This window comes from Chiloscyllium plagiosum, chromosome 9 (assembly GCF_004010195.1).
Source record: "Chiloscyllium plagiosum isolate BGI_BamShark_2017 chromosome 9, ASM401019v2, whole genome shotgun sequence".
NCBI lineage: Eukaryota > Metazoa > Chordata > Chondrichthyes > Orectolobiformes > Hemiscylliidae > Chiloscyllium > Chiloscyllium plagiosum.
Window position 1 is genome coordinate 83,717,212 of NC_057718.1, and position 17,207 is coordinate 83,734,418.

At 42.5% G+C, this 17,207-nt stretch overlaps 1 protein-coding gene across 10 annotated transcripts in view; it reads right to left on the reverse strand.

Moving 5' to 3' along the window:
* LOC122553002 (retinol dehydrogenase 13-like) overlaps positions 1-17,207 on the reverse strand; it is a 92,967-nt gene that overhangs the window by 54,687 nt on the left and 21,073 nt on the right. For 2 of the 10 annotated variants that reach the window (XM_043696391.1, XM_043696394.1), the window contains exon 1: positions 13,654-13,840. The exons of 2 other annotated variants lie outside the window; for them this stretch is intronic. In XM_043696391.1, coding sequence (XP_043552326.1) covers positions 13,654-13,721 — 68 coding nt within the window. In that variant the 5' untranslated portion in view covers positions 13,722-13,840. Of the gene's footprint in view, positions 1-13,532; positions 13,572-13,653; positions 13,842-17,207 lie in introns of those variants that run through there. 6 more of the 10 variants (XM_043696395.1, XM_043696386.1, XM_043696387.1 and 3 more) reach the window with 6 other exon arrangements.

Sequence of the window (17,207 nt, forward strand, 5' to 3'; positions counted from 1 at the left end):
CCCGAGGCTATGGTGGGATGCCTCTGACTTACGGGTAGATTGTAAGGAACTTACATTCCCATCCCTTACCATTCAGAGCCATTTGCATGGCCATTTCCTCGTTATTCAGAATAAAAAAAAGAACTCAACAACCTATTCATAAATCACTAAGAACATTACAGTTGGAATTTTGACTACTCTGCAGTTAAAAAACGATTCACAACAAATTTGACCATTAAGGGATGATTTACATTTTATTGTTTCTGGAAATGATGTGGTCATTGCCTTGTGTAACTGTGGCATGCAACTGTGGGGGGATGGCTGGGGGTTGTCTTCTGGACATTACTGACTCTAATGTAAAGATTTTGTGTCAAGGAAGGACAGTTTCCTTTGTTCAGAGAGATCCCTTGAAATGGCTTCGCAAGCATTGCAAAGTGTTAAGGGTTTCTCCAGAAAGCTTATACTGTACTGTGCTTAAATAAATTTTGCTGTTCAAAGTTGTGTGTTGCAGTTGCATCAAGTGCGTAAGAATTCCAACGAAAAAGATGATAATCTCACAACCTTGCCCCACTTGCACCTACTCTTGCTCAGCCCAGTCTACCCCAGCACCTTTAACCTTGAATGGTCTACATGCTGCCTACTCATTCATACAAAATACCTCACCACCATTTCCCCACATGGACCAACCCTAACAGCTGTGTTAGCCACATTCTCTTTACTTAATCCCTCCTTTGTCTCATTCCATAACAAAATAAACCACAATAAGGAGTCAGCCAGCACCGCTGACAGGTGTCTGATATTTGCTCTTCATCCATGAGAATCCTGGTACTGTCTGCTGAGGACAACAACCATTGATGCAGTGATGCCAAACATGCACGTCCCAGCAACCATGTAAGAAGCACTGCATTATTATGCTAGTCTACCCATTGTTCATTACACGTTCTTTTGTTTTCTGATGGTACCAGTGGCATCTCTGTGGTCTTAGTGGCTAAGAGGCGAGCCCCACAACACATTTCTTCCTCCAGCTCTGAAGAAGCCATGTATCCTGCAGAGCATGCACAAGCAAAAGCAGACTCCTGAAGCCTCCACCAGGTCAGATATTGAAAAACCTGGCCAGTACTTTAGCTGGATTAGAGTTGGGAGCACCTCCCAGTGAGCATATCACAACTATGGTTGAGGAACAAACACCTCAGGTCACTGGCACTTGGAGGACTGCTGGAGACCAGGCATTTGCTTTGCCTCAGGCTCAACAGGATCCCATGGTGTCAGCCATTATGAACTTTATTCAAATGCAGAAGCAGACACAGGAGCAGCAGACAGGTTTGCTGAAGGCACTAGGTAGGCTGACAATGGTTGCAAGACTGCACCAACAATATCTGCATCATGCTTGCCTCAAGCATGCAAGCATCTGGCTACCTCCATGCATACAAAGCACTCAGTTTGCTGGATAAATGCATGGAGCTATGCTCCTCTACTCTCGCCACAGGTGCTCAGCATCAATAGTAAGGATGAAGGGAGTTAAGGGATCTTATTATTCCAGGTGCCTCTTGCTCAAAAGATGACAGAAAAGGTGCCAGTAGGTTCCTAGCTGGAGGAGGTACCACATACAAGCACCCAGAAGTCTCCTTTCAAGCCACTTCAGAAGTGACTGAGCCTTTCACCTGCCCTAACAGTCCCATGTGGGACTTCAAGTTCAGAAAGGTATACCCGCCTCTCGGAAGTACACAAATCTGGGCTCTCTAACCATCAAATGCCCATGGTTCCTGCTCAAAACTCCAAGATTAATGGGTTCCACAACAAGGCAGGACTGCATCTAGATGTAGATGGAGGAAATGGAAGACCATCTGAGGGCATACAGATGTCAAATTACATTTCATTCTAAATATATGTTCACTTTTCATCAAACGCTGTGCGAGCAAATGTTTAGTTACAACTACAAGATGGAAGATACCAGATCCCGGCCATCTTAATGCTACACAAGGTATTAGGATGTGAAGGGAGAAGCTCTTACACCATATGCAGGTTACGAAAACTTGGAAGATGCTTTGAACTTGGACAAGTATCCTTCCAGGCCGCAATATGTTGCTTGTGTATCACAAATATTACTGGCATCAATTCTTCGTGATGCATGTGGTCAAAGCTGCTTGAAGCCAGGATCTGCAATCCATAAGGTAATGCCCAAGGTTCACATACAGCATGTCGTGCCTGCAGGTGTCTTTTTCTTCTATATCATAAGGGAATATAACTTTTTTATGAAGCCTTCAAAAGGCAAAAATAAAAGCTCACTCAGAACGAAATACATATGCCATGCACTTGGCATGCAGTAAATGGCATTCATTTTTCAGTTCCATTGCACACTTGCTATTTGCATTAAGATGGAAGGAAGCATCAATCACATTTCATACAGCAAGTTTCAGGCTCAGTCATCTATCCTTGGTGAACCCCCAAATATACACATTGCCTTCTTGGTAGCCATTCCCATCAACCCCATTGATTTTGAACCTCCCCACATTTGTACCCAAACCAATAATCAAACTGGTCATCTGCTACTTTATTCCTCCAAGCCCCAGGCAGAGAGGCAATATACTAGTAGTCATACGTCGCCTCCTCCAAAGGCATGGTAGTGTTGACTGCTGATAACTCTCCTACTCACCCCCACCCCAACCCCTGGCATGCTTTACTTTCTGTTCCCCTTTTCCACATGGTTCGTTACCATCCTCACAACCGTAGTCCACATGTATCCCAGTTGACTGACTCCAGTCCCCACAAATGAGTCCCCCAGCTTTCCTCCCACAGCAGTGGTCCAGATACTAATCCCCTTGACTTTTATTGAACAGACAGTGATAACTTACCATGGCCCACCCCTTTGACCAAATGGGATGGACAGCTGCAATTAATGGCTGGCCAGACCCCGACTGATCTTTGTGCAGCTCCCAGAATTTCCTACAACTCCTCAAACTGGTGGTATGGGCCCAAAGGAACAACCTTGGCCCACTCCCCAGACACAACACCCCGACTCCAACTGGCCAAGCAGCCAACTGAATGTACCCAAGCCTCAACACTGATAATGAGAGGTTGTTCTTAATTTACTCTTCTGGGACCACTTGACGAAAGGATATCTACTTTGACTTCACTGACGACTACTCTCCCAAAACTGAGAGACATGGCAACTTAAGTGCAACCATAAGGCGTAGGTATGAGATTGACATCATATGCGGCTACACAACAACACATCTGTCTCCTTGACTGACAACTGCTTAGAACCATGACCAGCTATCTTGTTTTGTGTCTGCACTAAAAGGCAAGTCATAACATAGGTACTGAAACCATTCAAGCTCTGGAAAAAGGGGACAAATTGCAAAAAAGCATGGTAAGATAGAAATACTGTTAGCTTCCAAGCAGATGCAAAATAAGTGAACACTAAGCTGAATGAGGACATAGTGGACAGCGAAGAGGGTTACCTCAGATTACAACAGGATCTTGACCAAATGGGCCAATGGGCTGAGAAGTGGTAGATGGAGTTTAATTCAGATAAATGCGAGATCCTGCATTTTGGGAAAACAAATCTTAGCAGGACTTATACACTTAATGGTAAGTTCCCAGGGAGTATTGCTGAACAAAGATACCTTGGAGTGCAGGTTCATAGCTCCTTGAAAGTAGAGTCGCAGGTAGATAGGATAGTGAAGCTGGCGTTTGGTATGCTTTCCTTTATTAGTCAGAGTATTGAGTACAGGAGTTGGGAGGTCATGTTGCAGCTGTACCGGACATTGGTTAGGCCACTGTTGGAATATTGTGGGCAATTCTGGTCTCCTTCCTATCGGAAAGATGTTGTGAAACTTGAAAGGGTTCAGAAAAGATTTACAAGGATATTGCCAGGGTTGAAGGATTTGAGCTATAGGAAGAGGCTGAACAGGCTGTTTTCCCCGGCGCGTCGGAGGCTAAGGGGTGACCTTATAGAGGTTTACAAAATTATGAGGGGCATGGATATGGTAAATAGGCAAAGTCTCTTCCCTGGGGTCAGGGAGTCCAGAACTAGACGGCATAGGTTTAGGATTATTGGTGCTGGAAGAGCACAGCAGTTCAGGCAGCATCCAAGGAGCAGCGAAATCGGGCTTTTGCCCGAAATGTCGATTTCGCTGCTCCTTGGATGCTGCCTGAACTGCTGTGCTCTTCCAGCACCAATAAACCAGAATCTGGTTTCCAGCATCTGCAGTCACTGTTTTTACCTCGGCATAGGTTTAGGGTGAGGGGGAAAAGATATAAAAGAGACCTAAGGGGCAACTTTTTCACACAGAGGGTGGTACGTGTATGGAATGAACTGCCAGAGGAAGTGGTGGAGGCTGGTACAATTGCAACATTTAAAAGGCATTTGGATGGGTATATGAATAGGAAGGGTTTGGAGGGATATGGGCCGGGTGCTGGCAGATGGGACTACATTTGGTTGGGATAGCTGATCGGCATGGATGGGTTGGACCGAACAGTCTGTTGCCATGCTGTACATCTCTATGACTCTACATCCTGGGAGGTGCAATCTATGAAATAAATACCTGACCTTACATGCAAAGTGTCTTTGCAGCAGCATTCAAAAATGGTGGGTGCATGTCTACGCACCCAGAGACGTTGGTGGCTGATGTCAAAGATGGAGGGCCGGAGAAGTTAGCAACAAATTGGATATGCAAGGCCACCACTCAAATTTGCATGCCAGGAACTGTCATGATTCAATGTCTATCTGACACACGGGAGAATGGGAAGCTGTGTATAAATTAAACAAAATTCAATAATAATGAGATGTTAATACATGCTACTACATGCACTATGCCGCTCATCACTCACTGTTGAGAAGCACACCTCGTCATTCTCAACATGAAGAATTCCAAACTGGCCATCTTCTAAGACTTTCCGAACATTCTCACTAATACCATGTCAGTGATGAGGAATATTCTACCATTTTTGTCATTGACACTTCAAAAGAATAAACTTACCCACAACTTGAAAGCCACTTCTGAATCCCTCTCTCACTCTCAGACAGTACATTCTAAATCCGAACTATGTACTGCCTGAAGGTTAAAAGCAGCACAGCATGTGCACGATTCCCAGATCCCCACAAGTTTTGGACCCATACATAAAAAATTAGGGCTGCAATTCATCTGGTTTTGTTGAGGTACAGTTGCCTGTTTAAAAGTTACTAGACAAATTAAATCAGTCTCAAGCACACTTCAAACAAGCAGTCAGCAGTAAAAAGTTGAAAGCATAGTTCCATCCACTCCAGCCAACCTTGAAGTATTGAATGACTAGGACCTGCATTCAATATTACATGCTAATCAAGGTAGGCTGATTCTAATTATCCTTCTCTTACTGCTTACCTTTATTGAGGTGAGCAATTCAATACAGACCAAGAATCAAAAGGCTTTTAAAAATGGTTACGTGCAGTAACTTGAAAATATGATTTGATTTATTAAAAAGTAATTAAAAAAAAAGTCAGATGATAGAAAACTTGACAAATAAAACAAAAGAGCATTTGGTCCTTTGCATCTGTGCCAATTGACAAAGAACCAGCTGGCATAATATACCTCTCTCCACAAAGTCTACATTCCTGCAAGTCACAGTTCAAGTTGCAACATTTAAATATTTGGGAAAGCAAATCTTAGCAAGACTTATACAGTTAATGGTAAGGTCTTAGGGAGTGTTGCTGAACAAAGAGACCTTGGAGTGCAGGTTATTAATTCCTTGAAAGTGGAGTTGCAGGATAGGATAGTGAAGGTGGTGTTTGGTATGCTTGCCTTTATTGGTCAGAGTATTGAGTCCAGGAGTTGGGAGGTCATGTTGCGGCTGTACAGGACATTGGTTAGGCCACTTTTGGAATATTGCGTGCAGTTCTGGTCTCCTTCCTTATTGGAAGGATGTTGTGAAACTTGAAAGGGTTCAGAAAAAAATTACAAAGATGTTGCCAGGGTAGGAGGAATTGAGCTATAGGGAGAGGATGAATAGGTTGGGGCTGTTTTCCCCAGAGCACCAGAGGCCGAGGAGTGACCTTATAGAGGTTATTAAAATCATGAAGGGCATGGATAGGATAAGGTAGGTCTTTACCCTGGGGTGGGAGAGTACACAACTAGAGGGAATAGGTTTAGGTGAGAGGGGAAAGATATAAAAGAGACTTAAGGGGAAACTTTTTCATACAGAGGGTGGTACGTGTATGAAATGAGCTGCCAGAGGAAATGGTGGAGGCTCGTACAATTGCAACATTTAAAAAGGCATCTGGATGGGTATATGAAAAGGAAGAGTTTGGAGGGATGTGGGCCGGGTGCTGGCAGGTGGGACTAGATTGGGTTGGGATATCTGGTTGGCATGGACGAGTTGGACCAAAGGGTCTGTTTCTGTGCTATACATCTGTATGTATCTATGTATTTTGGATGTCAAGTGTTTTGACCTCCACAATACTGAGGCACAGTGTTCCAGATCGTTGCAGCTTTTTAGTTTAAAAAGAAAATTTCATAAAATGCCAAACTGGTCAAAGAGGCTATTTGGCCCATCGAATCTGTATTGACCCTCCGAAGAGCACCCACCCAGTCCACTCCCCCACTCTATCCCCACAATCCCATGTTTACCATGGATAATGCCGTTCTTTTACGTATCCCTGAACACGGAAGGGCAATTTTGCTGAGTCAATCCACCTAATCTTCTTCCCTCTAATTGTACTTTTTACTTCAAGCCTACATCTCTTCATTTGAGCTCTACTATGATAAACAGGTTATGTCCAAGTACCTAATCAAAGTCCCTTCATTTTAAAGTCCTTAATTAGGCCAATCCCCAGCTTTTTCTGCTCTTAAACAACAAGTGCTCCAATCCTGCCACTTAGCCACATATTTTCTACTCCTAGCAACTTCCTTTTACACCTCCTCCATGCCTTCTCCAATGCAATTATAACTTAGCTACAACATTGTAACCATAATAGCAAGTGGAACTATTGTTGCATATGGTTCCAGTAAAATATCAGGTGGGCAGAGGGGTACGATTGCCTTATTGGCAAAAAATGAAATTAAATCAATAGTAAGAAACCAAGTAGGGTCAGATGGTAGAACCCGAGTGAGTAGAATTGGTGAACCACAAAAGGTTAGAAAATAAAACAGCTGAAGTTATGTACAGGCCTCCAAACAGTAGTCAGAAGCTGGGGCACAAGACACACGAGGAGATAGAAACGATATGTAGGAAAGGCAAGACTGCAGTGAACATGGGGGATTTCGACATGTAGGTGGATTGGGAAAATCAGGTTGGTGGTGGATCACAAGAAATGGAATTTGTGGAATGCTTTTTAGAGCAACTTGTGGAGGGGTCCACCAGGGAACAGGCAATTCTGGATTTAGTATTGTGCAATGAGGCAAACTTGATAAGGTGAAGGGACCCCTTCAGAGGCAGTGATCACAAAATGATTGAATTTACTCTGCAATTTGAGAGGAAGAAGATATAATCAGAGGCACAATATTACAGTCAAATCAAGGCAAGTACAGAGCAATGAGGGAGGAGCTGGATAGAATTGACTGAGAGGGGAGCTTAGCAGAGTTTAAATCAGATACATGCGAGGTGCTGCATGTTGGGAAAGCAAATCTTAGCAGGACTTATACACTTTAGGGTAAGGTCCTAGGGAGTGTTGCTGAACAAAGAGACCTTGGAGCGCAGGTTCATAGTTCCTTGAAAGTGGAGTTGCAGGTAGATAGGATAGTGAAGAAGGCGTTTGGTATGTTTTCATTTATTAGTCAGAGTATTGAGTACAGGAGTTGGGAGGTCATGTTGCGGCTGTACAGGACATTGGTTAGGCTATGTTGAAATATTGTACAATTCTGGTCTCCTTCCTATCGGAAAGATGTTGTGAAACGTGAAAGGGTTCATAAAAGATTTAGATGGAAGTTGCCAGGTTTGGAGGATTTGAGCTATAGGGAGAGGGTGAACAGGTTGGGGCTGTTTCTCCTGGAGCGTTTGGATGGGTATATGAATAGGAAGGGTTTGGAGGGATATGGGCCGGGTGCTGGCAGGTGAGATGTCTGGTCGGCATGGACGAGTTGGACTGAAGGCTCTGTTTCCATGCTGTTCATCTCTCTGACTCTATAAAACAGTGGCAGGAGAGACAGCAATGGCAGGAGATTCTGGGAGTAATTCAGGAGACACAGCAGAGATTCATCCAGAGGCCAAAAAAGCATGGTACAGGGAAGATGAGGCAACCATAGCTGACTAGCGAAGTCAAAGATAGCATAAAAGCAGCAAAGGGCAGTGGGAAACTAGAGGACTGGGAAGCTCACAAAGAGCAAAACAGGGCCACAAAAAAAAATAAGGTGAGAAGATTAAATATGTGGGTAAGCTAACCAGTAATATAAAAGGAAGACTGTCAGAGTTTCTTTAGATAAATAAATGGCAAAAGAGGCAAAAAAGTGGACAATGGGCCACTGGAAAATGACTTCGAAAAGAAAGTAGTGAGGAACAAGGAAATGGCTGAGGAACTGAATAATTACTTAGCATCAGTCTTCATGGTGGAAGATGAGTAATATCCCAGAAATTCAAGTGGGGGGGAAGAGCTGAGTATGCTGGCCATCACCAAGGAGAAGGTGCTAGAATAATGGATGACCTGAATATGGATAAATCACCTGGACCAGATGGACGACACCCCAGCTTTCTAAGGGTAATAGATGAAGAGATAGTGGAGGCGTTAGTGGTGATCTTTCAGAATCGTTAGAATTAGGAAGGGTCAGAGAGGACTGGAAAATCGCAAATGTGACACCCATGTAGATAACCTCACCTGGTAGTCTAGTGGTTAGGATTCAGCCCTCTCACCAACGCAGTCCAGGTTTGATTCCCAGTCAGGGAATGGGAGGTTTGCTCTGCTCATTTATAAGGGTGGCATGGTGGCTCAGTAGTTAGCACTGCTGCCTCACAGTACCAGGGACCCAGGTTCAATTCCAACCTCGGGTGACTGTGTGTGGAGTTTGCACATTCTCCCTGTGTCTGTGTGGATTTCCTCTGGGTGCTCCGGATTCCTCCCACAATCCAAAGATGTGCAGGTTAGGTGGAATGGCCATGCTAAATTGCCCAATGTGTAGGTTAGGTGCATTAGTCAAGGGTAAAGAGAGGGCAGGGGAATGGGTCTGGGTGGGTTACTCTTCGGAGGGTCAGTGTGGCTGAAGGGCTTGTTTCCACACTGTAGGGATCCTATGCTGGCAAAAATGTGAAAGCTTTTCAGAATTAGCACCCATGCGGAATCCTCTACACTAGCTTCTTTTTCTTGAGATTCTTACACACTTGATGCAACTGCAATAGGCCAACTTCTGTGAACAGTCAAAATGTATTAAGTACAAGCCGTGGGGAACCCTTAACACTCTTCACAATGCTTGCGAAGACATGTCAAGGGATCTCTCTGAATAAAGGAAACATCCTTCCTTTACAAAGTACAAGAGCTTCACATTACAGTCAGTAACACCCACAAGACAACCCCAGCCATTCCCCCACAGTCACATGCCACTTAAGTCAAAATGTAATGATCACATCATTTCGAGAAACAATATAATGTAAATGATCCCTTAACGGCCAGATCTATTATGAATTGGCTTTTCAACTGCTGGGAGTACTCTGAACTTTAATTGCAATGTTCCATTGATTTCTGAATTGGGGATAACAATGAAATTATTTTACCCTGAATAACTAGGAAATGGCCATGCAAATGGCTCTGAAGAGCAAGGGATGGGAATGTAAATTCCTGACATTGTACCTGTAAGACAGAGACATAACATCCTAAGACAGAGGAATACTGCCCTAAACTCGGGACATGCAATTTCATGCAGGTCAGACCAAATTAATCCTTTATCTCACTCTACAGGATAAAATAAGCTTTGCGTGAGCAAATTTTGGGGAAATTCAATTTCATGGCGTTTCACACCTTGAGCACTGGTGAATTTTCTTGTGCCTTTTTAAAGGTGTGATATTCTGTATGCACCACATCTCCTCTCCTGCACCATCTGCGCTCAGTGGGGGAGGTGGTCATTGCTAGAAAAAGCTTGCAGCATTCATGCTACGGATACCATTCTTAATGCCCATCTGCACACCAGTTCAACCGCCGCAAGCCAGCAACAGACCCCCTCATCTGCAAGGGGCTCTCTTGTGACAGTGGTAGTGTCCCTACGCCAGACCAGGAGGCTCAGGTTCAAGTCCTATCTCGTTCAGAGGTATGTTCTAACATCTCTTAACAAGTTGATTGGAAAAGCAAAATCAGCCTTTCATACTTCCAGTATGCAAAGACCTCCAAGGGACGTAGTTGATCGAGACAAATTAACACTGGTTTGTGGATAGGGACCTGGAAGTCCTGGTGGATGGGATGTAAGGTTGTCCTTCATCGGTCAGGACTTGAAGTTGCCATCTAGGTCAGTACTGTTTCCATGGTCTGGAAGAAAGCCCAGTAAAACAGGAAGAACGTTAAAGATCTTTTGCACTCCACAAGGCTAAGTGCCACCACTTAATTTCTATTACCTCTCCTCACATTTAAACTCCACTACTGCACCAATCATCCACAGGGCTCAAGCACTCTCACTGTTGCACATGGTATCTTTCCTCAATGGTTCTCCAAATCATTGTACGTATTTTTAACCAACCTGTTCAGAGATGTCATGACATGACACACCTCAGGAGCAGGTAGAACTTGAACACTCACCTCCTGAACCAAAGGTTAGGATACCAGCACAGCACCCTCTACTAAATTTCTAACCTATCCTGTACTCGCCAATTCCTGCCACTCAATGGACACCTCATCACCTTTCCTCCAGCAACACTAACATCTGCCATTTGCATCTAGCTCAGTCCCTGCCCTTGGCTCATCCCAGATTAAGCAGCCCACACAAGGGCAGAGAGGGACAAGATGAGTGGGTGGGGTGACAGACATATGTTTGCTTACTGACTACAAATAGACAATCCTTACATTAGACAAACAGGATGGAGACCGCACAGGTGGAGATGCAGAGATCTCTATGCACTAGCTATCAAGTAAAATGAATTGTGATGTGCAGTGTAGTACTGCCATTCTATTACAAGAAGACGACGCCACAGATGAAGCACTGGCAATACTGTCCCTGGCAGCCTCCACCAGCTCAGATACTGACACCTTGGTAGATTGTTCAGCTAGATTGGAGTAGAGAACACATTCTGAGAAGCACGTCTCCAGAGTTGGAGAGAGGAAGAAATGTCTCAGAGCATGAGTACTCGAAATTGCCAAAAACTAGGTACCTGCACAGCATCACGCAAGTGAGGACCTCATGGTGTTAGCCGTTAAAACTTGATGCAAATGTACAAACAGACAGAAGCAGCAGACAACTAACAGCTGTTTCTGTGGATAGGTTTGCGGTTACCATGGAGAATCAGGTCCCCAAAACTTATTGACTGTTAGATATACATGCAAATCTGCATTCCATCACTGTCGCCATTGGTGGTCAAGCAACAGGAAGACAAGGGAACTTAACCTCATCCTGAGACAGGGTGGTGCCAGCTTGCACCCAGTCAGAACAGGAACCACACGCAAAATCCCAAGATATCCTCTTTCAGAATATTCCAGAAGTGCTCAGCCTTTCCACTCCCATTCTGCCCACAATTCTCAACTTTGAAGTTCAAGTCAAGGAAAGTGAACTTGCATCTGGCCAGGACCTACTAGCCACAAATACCCAAGGATCATCCCTAGCACCCATCACAGCATAAAACATTGTCATGTTTGGATTTGGAAGTATCAGATGTTGTGAAGCCTTTCAACAGTTTGCAATGTTCACTTCTATTACACAACAGTGTAACAGAAATGAAGAAACGTCAGCATTTGGAAATAAACAGTAACTGCTTACTTTTGCAGCATGAACACGCTTAGTAAATGATGACTTCATTCAATTTAGTTCCATTAGAATCGGTCATGAAATATGCCCTATGGTTGATTGTGGTGGACCATGGTGATGTTCTCAGTAATCAATGTTCCAACATCCTCCTTTCTTGCTGCTTTCACAGCTTACTGTCCACCCCCTATATTTGTGTCATTGCCAGCTCCACATCACCATATACAAGGATTACACAGCACAATCTGTGGGCATATCAATGAACCCCCTGACCTGTCTCAGCTTGGGAACGGCAACTCAAGCAGGTTGACTAGCCTTCAATTACCCCAGCTGAAACTGCTGCATTGTATCTATGCACAGCCTCAGTCAGGGAGTGGTGTAGCACATTGTGAGCCATGTTTGATGAGAGTAGTCTTTGTCACTCAACAACCACCCTTTAAGGCATCTGGTCTTTGAAATGAAGCAGAATCTGAGAATTATCAAATGTATGGGATTGTGCATGCTTGCATTTGGAATTCAGCATTCTATTTTTTTTAGTGGGATTCTTTCCCTGTTTCAGTCCCACCCAGCTTCTTGTTAAATCAAGAAGGTCAAACAAAGATGATATATTTCATAACTGTTAATTGTGACAGATCATTAATTATGGCTTCTCAGATATTTGATTAGCTGTTATTTCTCCCAAACAAGGAACAAAATTTTGCTTTACGGGAGATAATAAATTCCTATTATACTAATCTCAGAGATCACATTCAGACTTGTACTGAAGCCTCCTACAAGGGAGGATCAATACTACAGGGCAATTTACTAAGTCCAATCCATCTAACCTGCACACCTTTGGACTGTGGGAGGAAACCGGAGCACCCGGGAAGAAACACACACAGACATGGGGAGAACGTGCCAACTCCATACATCTAGCCTGCATATTTTTGGACTGGGTGAGGAAATGTTTGCCATAAAGTTAATTGGAAATATTATGATCATCTGAAAAACATGCAATTAGGAATTTAAAAATTAAGCCTAAGAGTTAATATTTAACAGTTATGACTTTGGATCAATTATAACTGATCATTTGTGGACACCCTTTTGACAACTCTAGCCCTCAACTCTTCTCAGGTCCACAACCTCTACAATTAAAGACTGTTTTGTACAGCCAAAATGACAGCGCTTGTGTTATGCAGGCCTAGTGCCCCATGAGCCATGAGGCCTGCGTTCAAGTATCATCTGCTACATAGGTCCATGCGAACACCTCCAAACAGATTGACTGGAAAGCACTGTACAAAGTAAATAAAGAAAACAACTTTAAAAAAAAAGGTGTTTTAATAACATGAAAAGCAAAACCCCTCCTAACTTGCTGTTCCATGCAGACGTCTTCCCTCAATCCTCATATTAGTATTCAAAATTCTTAACTAATTTCCTAGTTTAACAATATTGCCCCTATCCCAAATCTCTTACCTTCATCAATACTTCCCCTCGTACAAATTATGGCTTAAAGCCAATTTTAACTATCACACGCAATACACAAGTTTTCAGAAACAGACGTAGGCTACATTTTCATTTCATTTAAAAACTGCAATTTACAAATTAAAAAGTGCAACTAATGGAATCACGTGGGACCACCCCTGGCTGGACCCAACAGGCAGCATCCAAACTCGAGAGTAAAAGCAAAATATTGTGGACATTGGAAAAACACAAAATTCAGGAGTTACCTACTAGGTCTGCAGCATTTTCTATAATCCCTCCAAACTAAGAGTGCATTTAGGAGCTACTCCCAGGTTGTTAGCGCCCTTCAGGAGAGGAATATTACAGACCAATTCCAAGTAAATTTACTCACTTGACTAAAACTGCTCCACCAATTACAATTCCAGCAATTGATAGTGGCAATATATATTTGCTCATCATGCTCGCTCTGTAACTCAGAAAACGACTGTTACCACAATCCCGATTTAAACATCAGTTACCACCAGCTCCTGAGTATTACGGCATTCGTCTATCGCCGCTAGAAGTAACCAACCAGAGCTCGGCTGCCGCTGCGGGCAAAGGTTACACCCCAGCGTGCACCAGAAATGACCTTCACCCTTTTCGACGTTCACTCCCCTCCATCACACGTCATTAGAATAAAATCGTAAATCGAAACTTAAGGGGGTTCACTTATCTGTTAGCTTTTGTGAGAGTGTCGTGTTGTGCACCGAATCGTAGGATAGTTATAGCAAAGAAGCAGTCTTTTTTTGATTCTGCAAAAGCATCTTATTTTTTCTTCTTTCCTGATAATTACCGAATTCTCTTTTGAAAGCTTGGATTGACTCCACCTCCATCACCGTCTCACACATTTCGGATTATAACTTGTGACGTGACCTTTTTTTTTGTGTCGATCTGCGGTCCTTCTACCATTTACTAAAATCGGTGTCCTCTGTTTTCTGATGTTTATGTTAGGGAGAACATTCTCCCGAGCTACTGTTTTGAACACCATTATTAAATATCTTTGCGTCTTCCCTAAAGAGAACCCAGCTTTTCCAACGTATGCAATCTTATGTCCTGATCCGATATATTTTATTTAAAATTTAGCTTTTCAATAGAAGAATCTGGGTCTTAACAGAAATTCTAATGGCGAGAAGAAAATGATCAATTTTCTCACTGGCCCAGGGATCCTTGGGTGCAGTCTTCTTTCCTGCTATACGGCACTTTTGGGAAATTATCCAGAAAGACTACCATTAAAAAATTGGAGGTAGGATTTTAACCAAATCTGAAAAACATTCTAAAGCTATGTGCCCTTGAGAAACCAGAATACCACCACAACCATCTTAAAATTGCATATTTCCAATATGTGGCATGGATTTCATGGTCAAATGGTTCAGAATTACTTCTCAGGGAAGTCATTCCTCTACTTTTCATAAAGAGATTATATGATGCCTTATTTTGTCTCAGGTTGCCTGTGCATAAAAGGTAATGTTACCATTGTACTCAAACACTTAAGGGCTGTTTGCTTCTTAGAAAGAGATTACTTTTGATAGTTTAAACTGAGGGTCATTATGCCTCAGGTGAGGGTAGAGTTTGAGAAGAAATGTCCTTCACAGTAATCTAGCTTGTGTGGGAATTGAATCCATGTTGTTGGAGCTACTCTACATTGCAAACCGTCTATCCAGCTAACTGAACGCCAAACCCCAAACCAGGCACTTGTCAACTGAAGAATTGTTTCTTAGAAGCTGTTATGAAGGAAACACGGCATCCAAATTACACAACAGAGCAAGAACCCATAAAGAGCCATGTTTTCGTGATTCAGAAGCCAAAACTACTCTTTAAATAAAAATACAAAATACTAAATGCTGCCTGAAACACCAATAAAACTGTTTTCATTCTGTAGATACTGCCAGACCTGTTTCCAGCACTTTGTGTTTTAGTGATGTTAGTTGAGGGATAAATATTGGTCAGAACACTGAGTAATTTCTCTGCACTTCTCCAAAACTGGCATGGGATGTTTTACATCCACAGGAGAGGACAAGACATTGATTTAACATCTCATTTGAAGAACAGCATTTCCAACACCACTTTCTCAAGTATTCAGAAGTGTCAGGCTAAATTTGTACTTAAATTTCTAGAGTGGGACTTGAATCCACAACTTTCTGACTCAGAGGCATGATTCTTTCCACTGAGCCACAGCTAACACCAATGGTACCAGTCCAGAAAGCACAGGGACATTTCTTGCAATCTATAAAGTTATAGTGCCTTCGGGGGAGACCTTACTCCCACATTTTTCATATCAATGACAAAATTAATGTTTTAAAAACATCAAATATGTTTGATACATGGTTATTTTGTTATATCCACATGACAAGTCATTGTGAGGGTAAAGTCCGTTAAAGTAAACTGAGCTAAGTGACAACTTTAATCTCACTTTTTGCGAAAAGTAAACATGTCAAAGCTTTTCATCTTCCACTTATCAGAACCAGGATACAGAGTGCTGATAAACTCTGAGCCGAAGCTGTTTAACATCAAACAGTTACTGTCGACATGTTTGTTGTATACCAAACTGACATCCAGGAACTGCCACGTACTAACGCTGTGATACCTGAGGAGTCTTGCCATCCTAAATGAGTTCTAATCATCTACTTCATTATTCAATTCTTTATTTATTTACTTATGCTAATTTAATTTGTTAACTGTACCACCAGTTGCTATCCTTTGTTGGACCATAGAAATACAATAAACCTTAGTCATTTCGGAAATACTCAGAAAATAATTAACTTCTCCTGTGACAGACAAACAATTGTTTTCAGAAGGCTGAACATGTTAGAAAGGCAAAAGCAATGCAGCATCTCTTTCATGCCCTATCTCCCTTTACGTTTGACTTTGGCTTTCTATTAAAAGTCACATTTCCTAAATCAACTAATTCCAGCACCTTATTGTAAGTCACACTTGAATCCTAAGATGTACTAAGTTGGCAAGTTTCATATACTTGAACACAAGGACCAGCAAAAATGAGTAACTAGTTTGAGATGCTTAATTAAGCCCAATTGCTTTTCCACTGGCAACCTTGTTTAAAAATCCTGCTTAAGGCTGGGATCTATCTGGAGGTGCTTAAAAGCAATTGATAAAAAAGTTGGGAACTAGAGAATTTAAATTGTAGATCTCAGTTAATTGTCAATTATATGTTATGAACAAGATTAGATTTGTGTAAAATAAAATGTAAACTTTCTTACCTACCAACTGCAAGCACTCAGTCCTCAAATGGTATGTGAGAATTCCTAGATGTTGTTTGGTCCAAAGCAAAAACATCAGCAACAAGTGTTTAAAGTTCAAGGAGGTTCAGCTCAGAGTTCATGAGCTGGAGACTGAATGACAGAAACTGTAATAAATCAGTGAATTGAAATGTTATCCTGATTTTTCACACTCGGAGGCAGTCTTGTATTGGGTCATTGATTTGGTCAATGTTTCGGGTCAGGAAACTGACTAAGTGAGGCAGGTAATGAGGTACAGAGGGCAGGGATACAGGAACCTCAGCCTTTGTAATTGTCTAAAAGTTCGGAGGTTCTTTCAACTTGTCTGAATGAGAATGAGGGCTGCAGGGTAGATGAATTGACTGACCAGGTTCAAGGGAATGAATGGCTTACTCCTGCTTTTCTGTTACTGAAGACTGTACACATTTTTTATTTGTTGATGGGAGGTGGGTGTTGTTAAATAGGCCAACATTTATTGCCCATCCTTAAATACCCTGGAGAAGGTGGTGGTGAACTGTCTTCTTGAACCACCGCAATCTTTGAACTGTAGGAACAGCATGAAGGGAATTCCAGAATTTTGACCAGCAATAATGAAGAATTGGTGATACATTTTCAGATAAGTATAATGTTTGGTTTGGAGGATACTTACAGGTGGTACTGTTTCTATGCATCC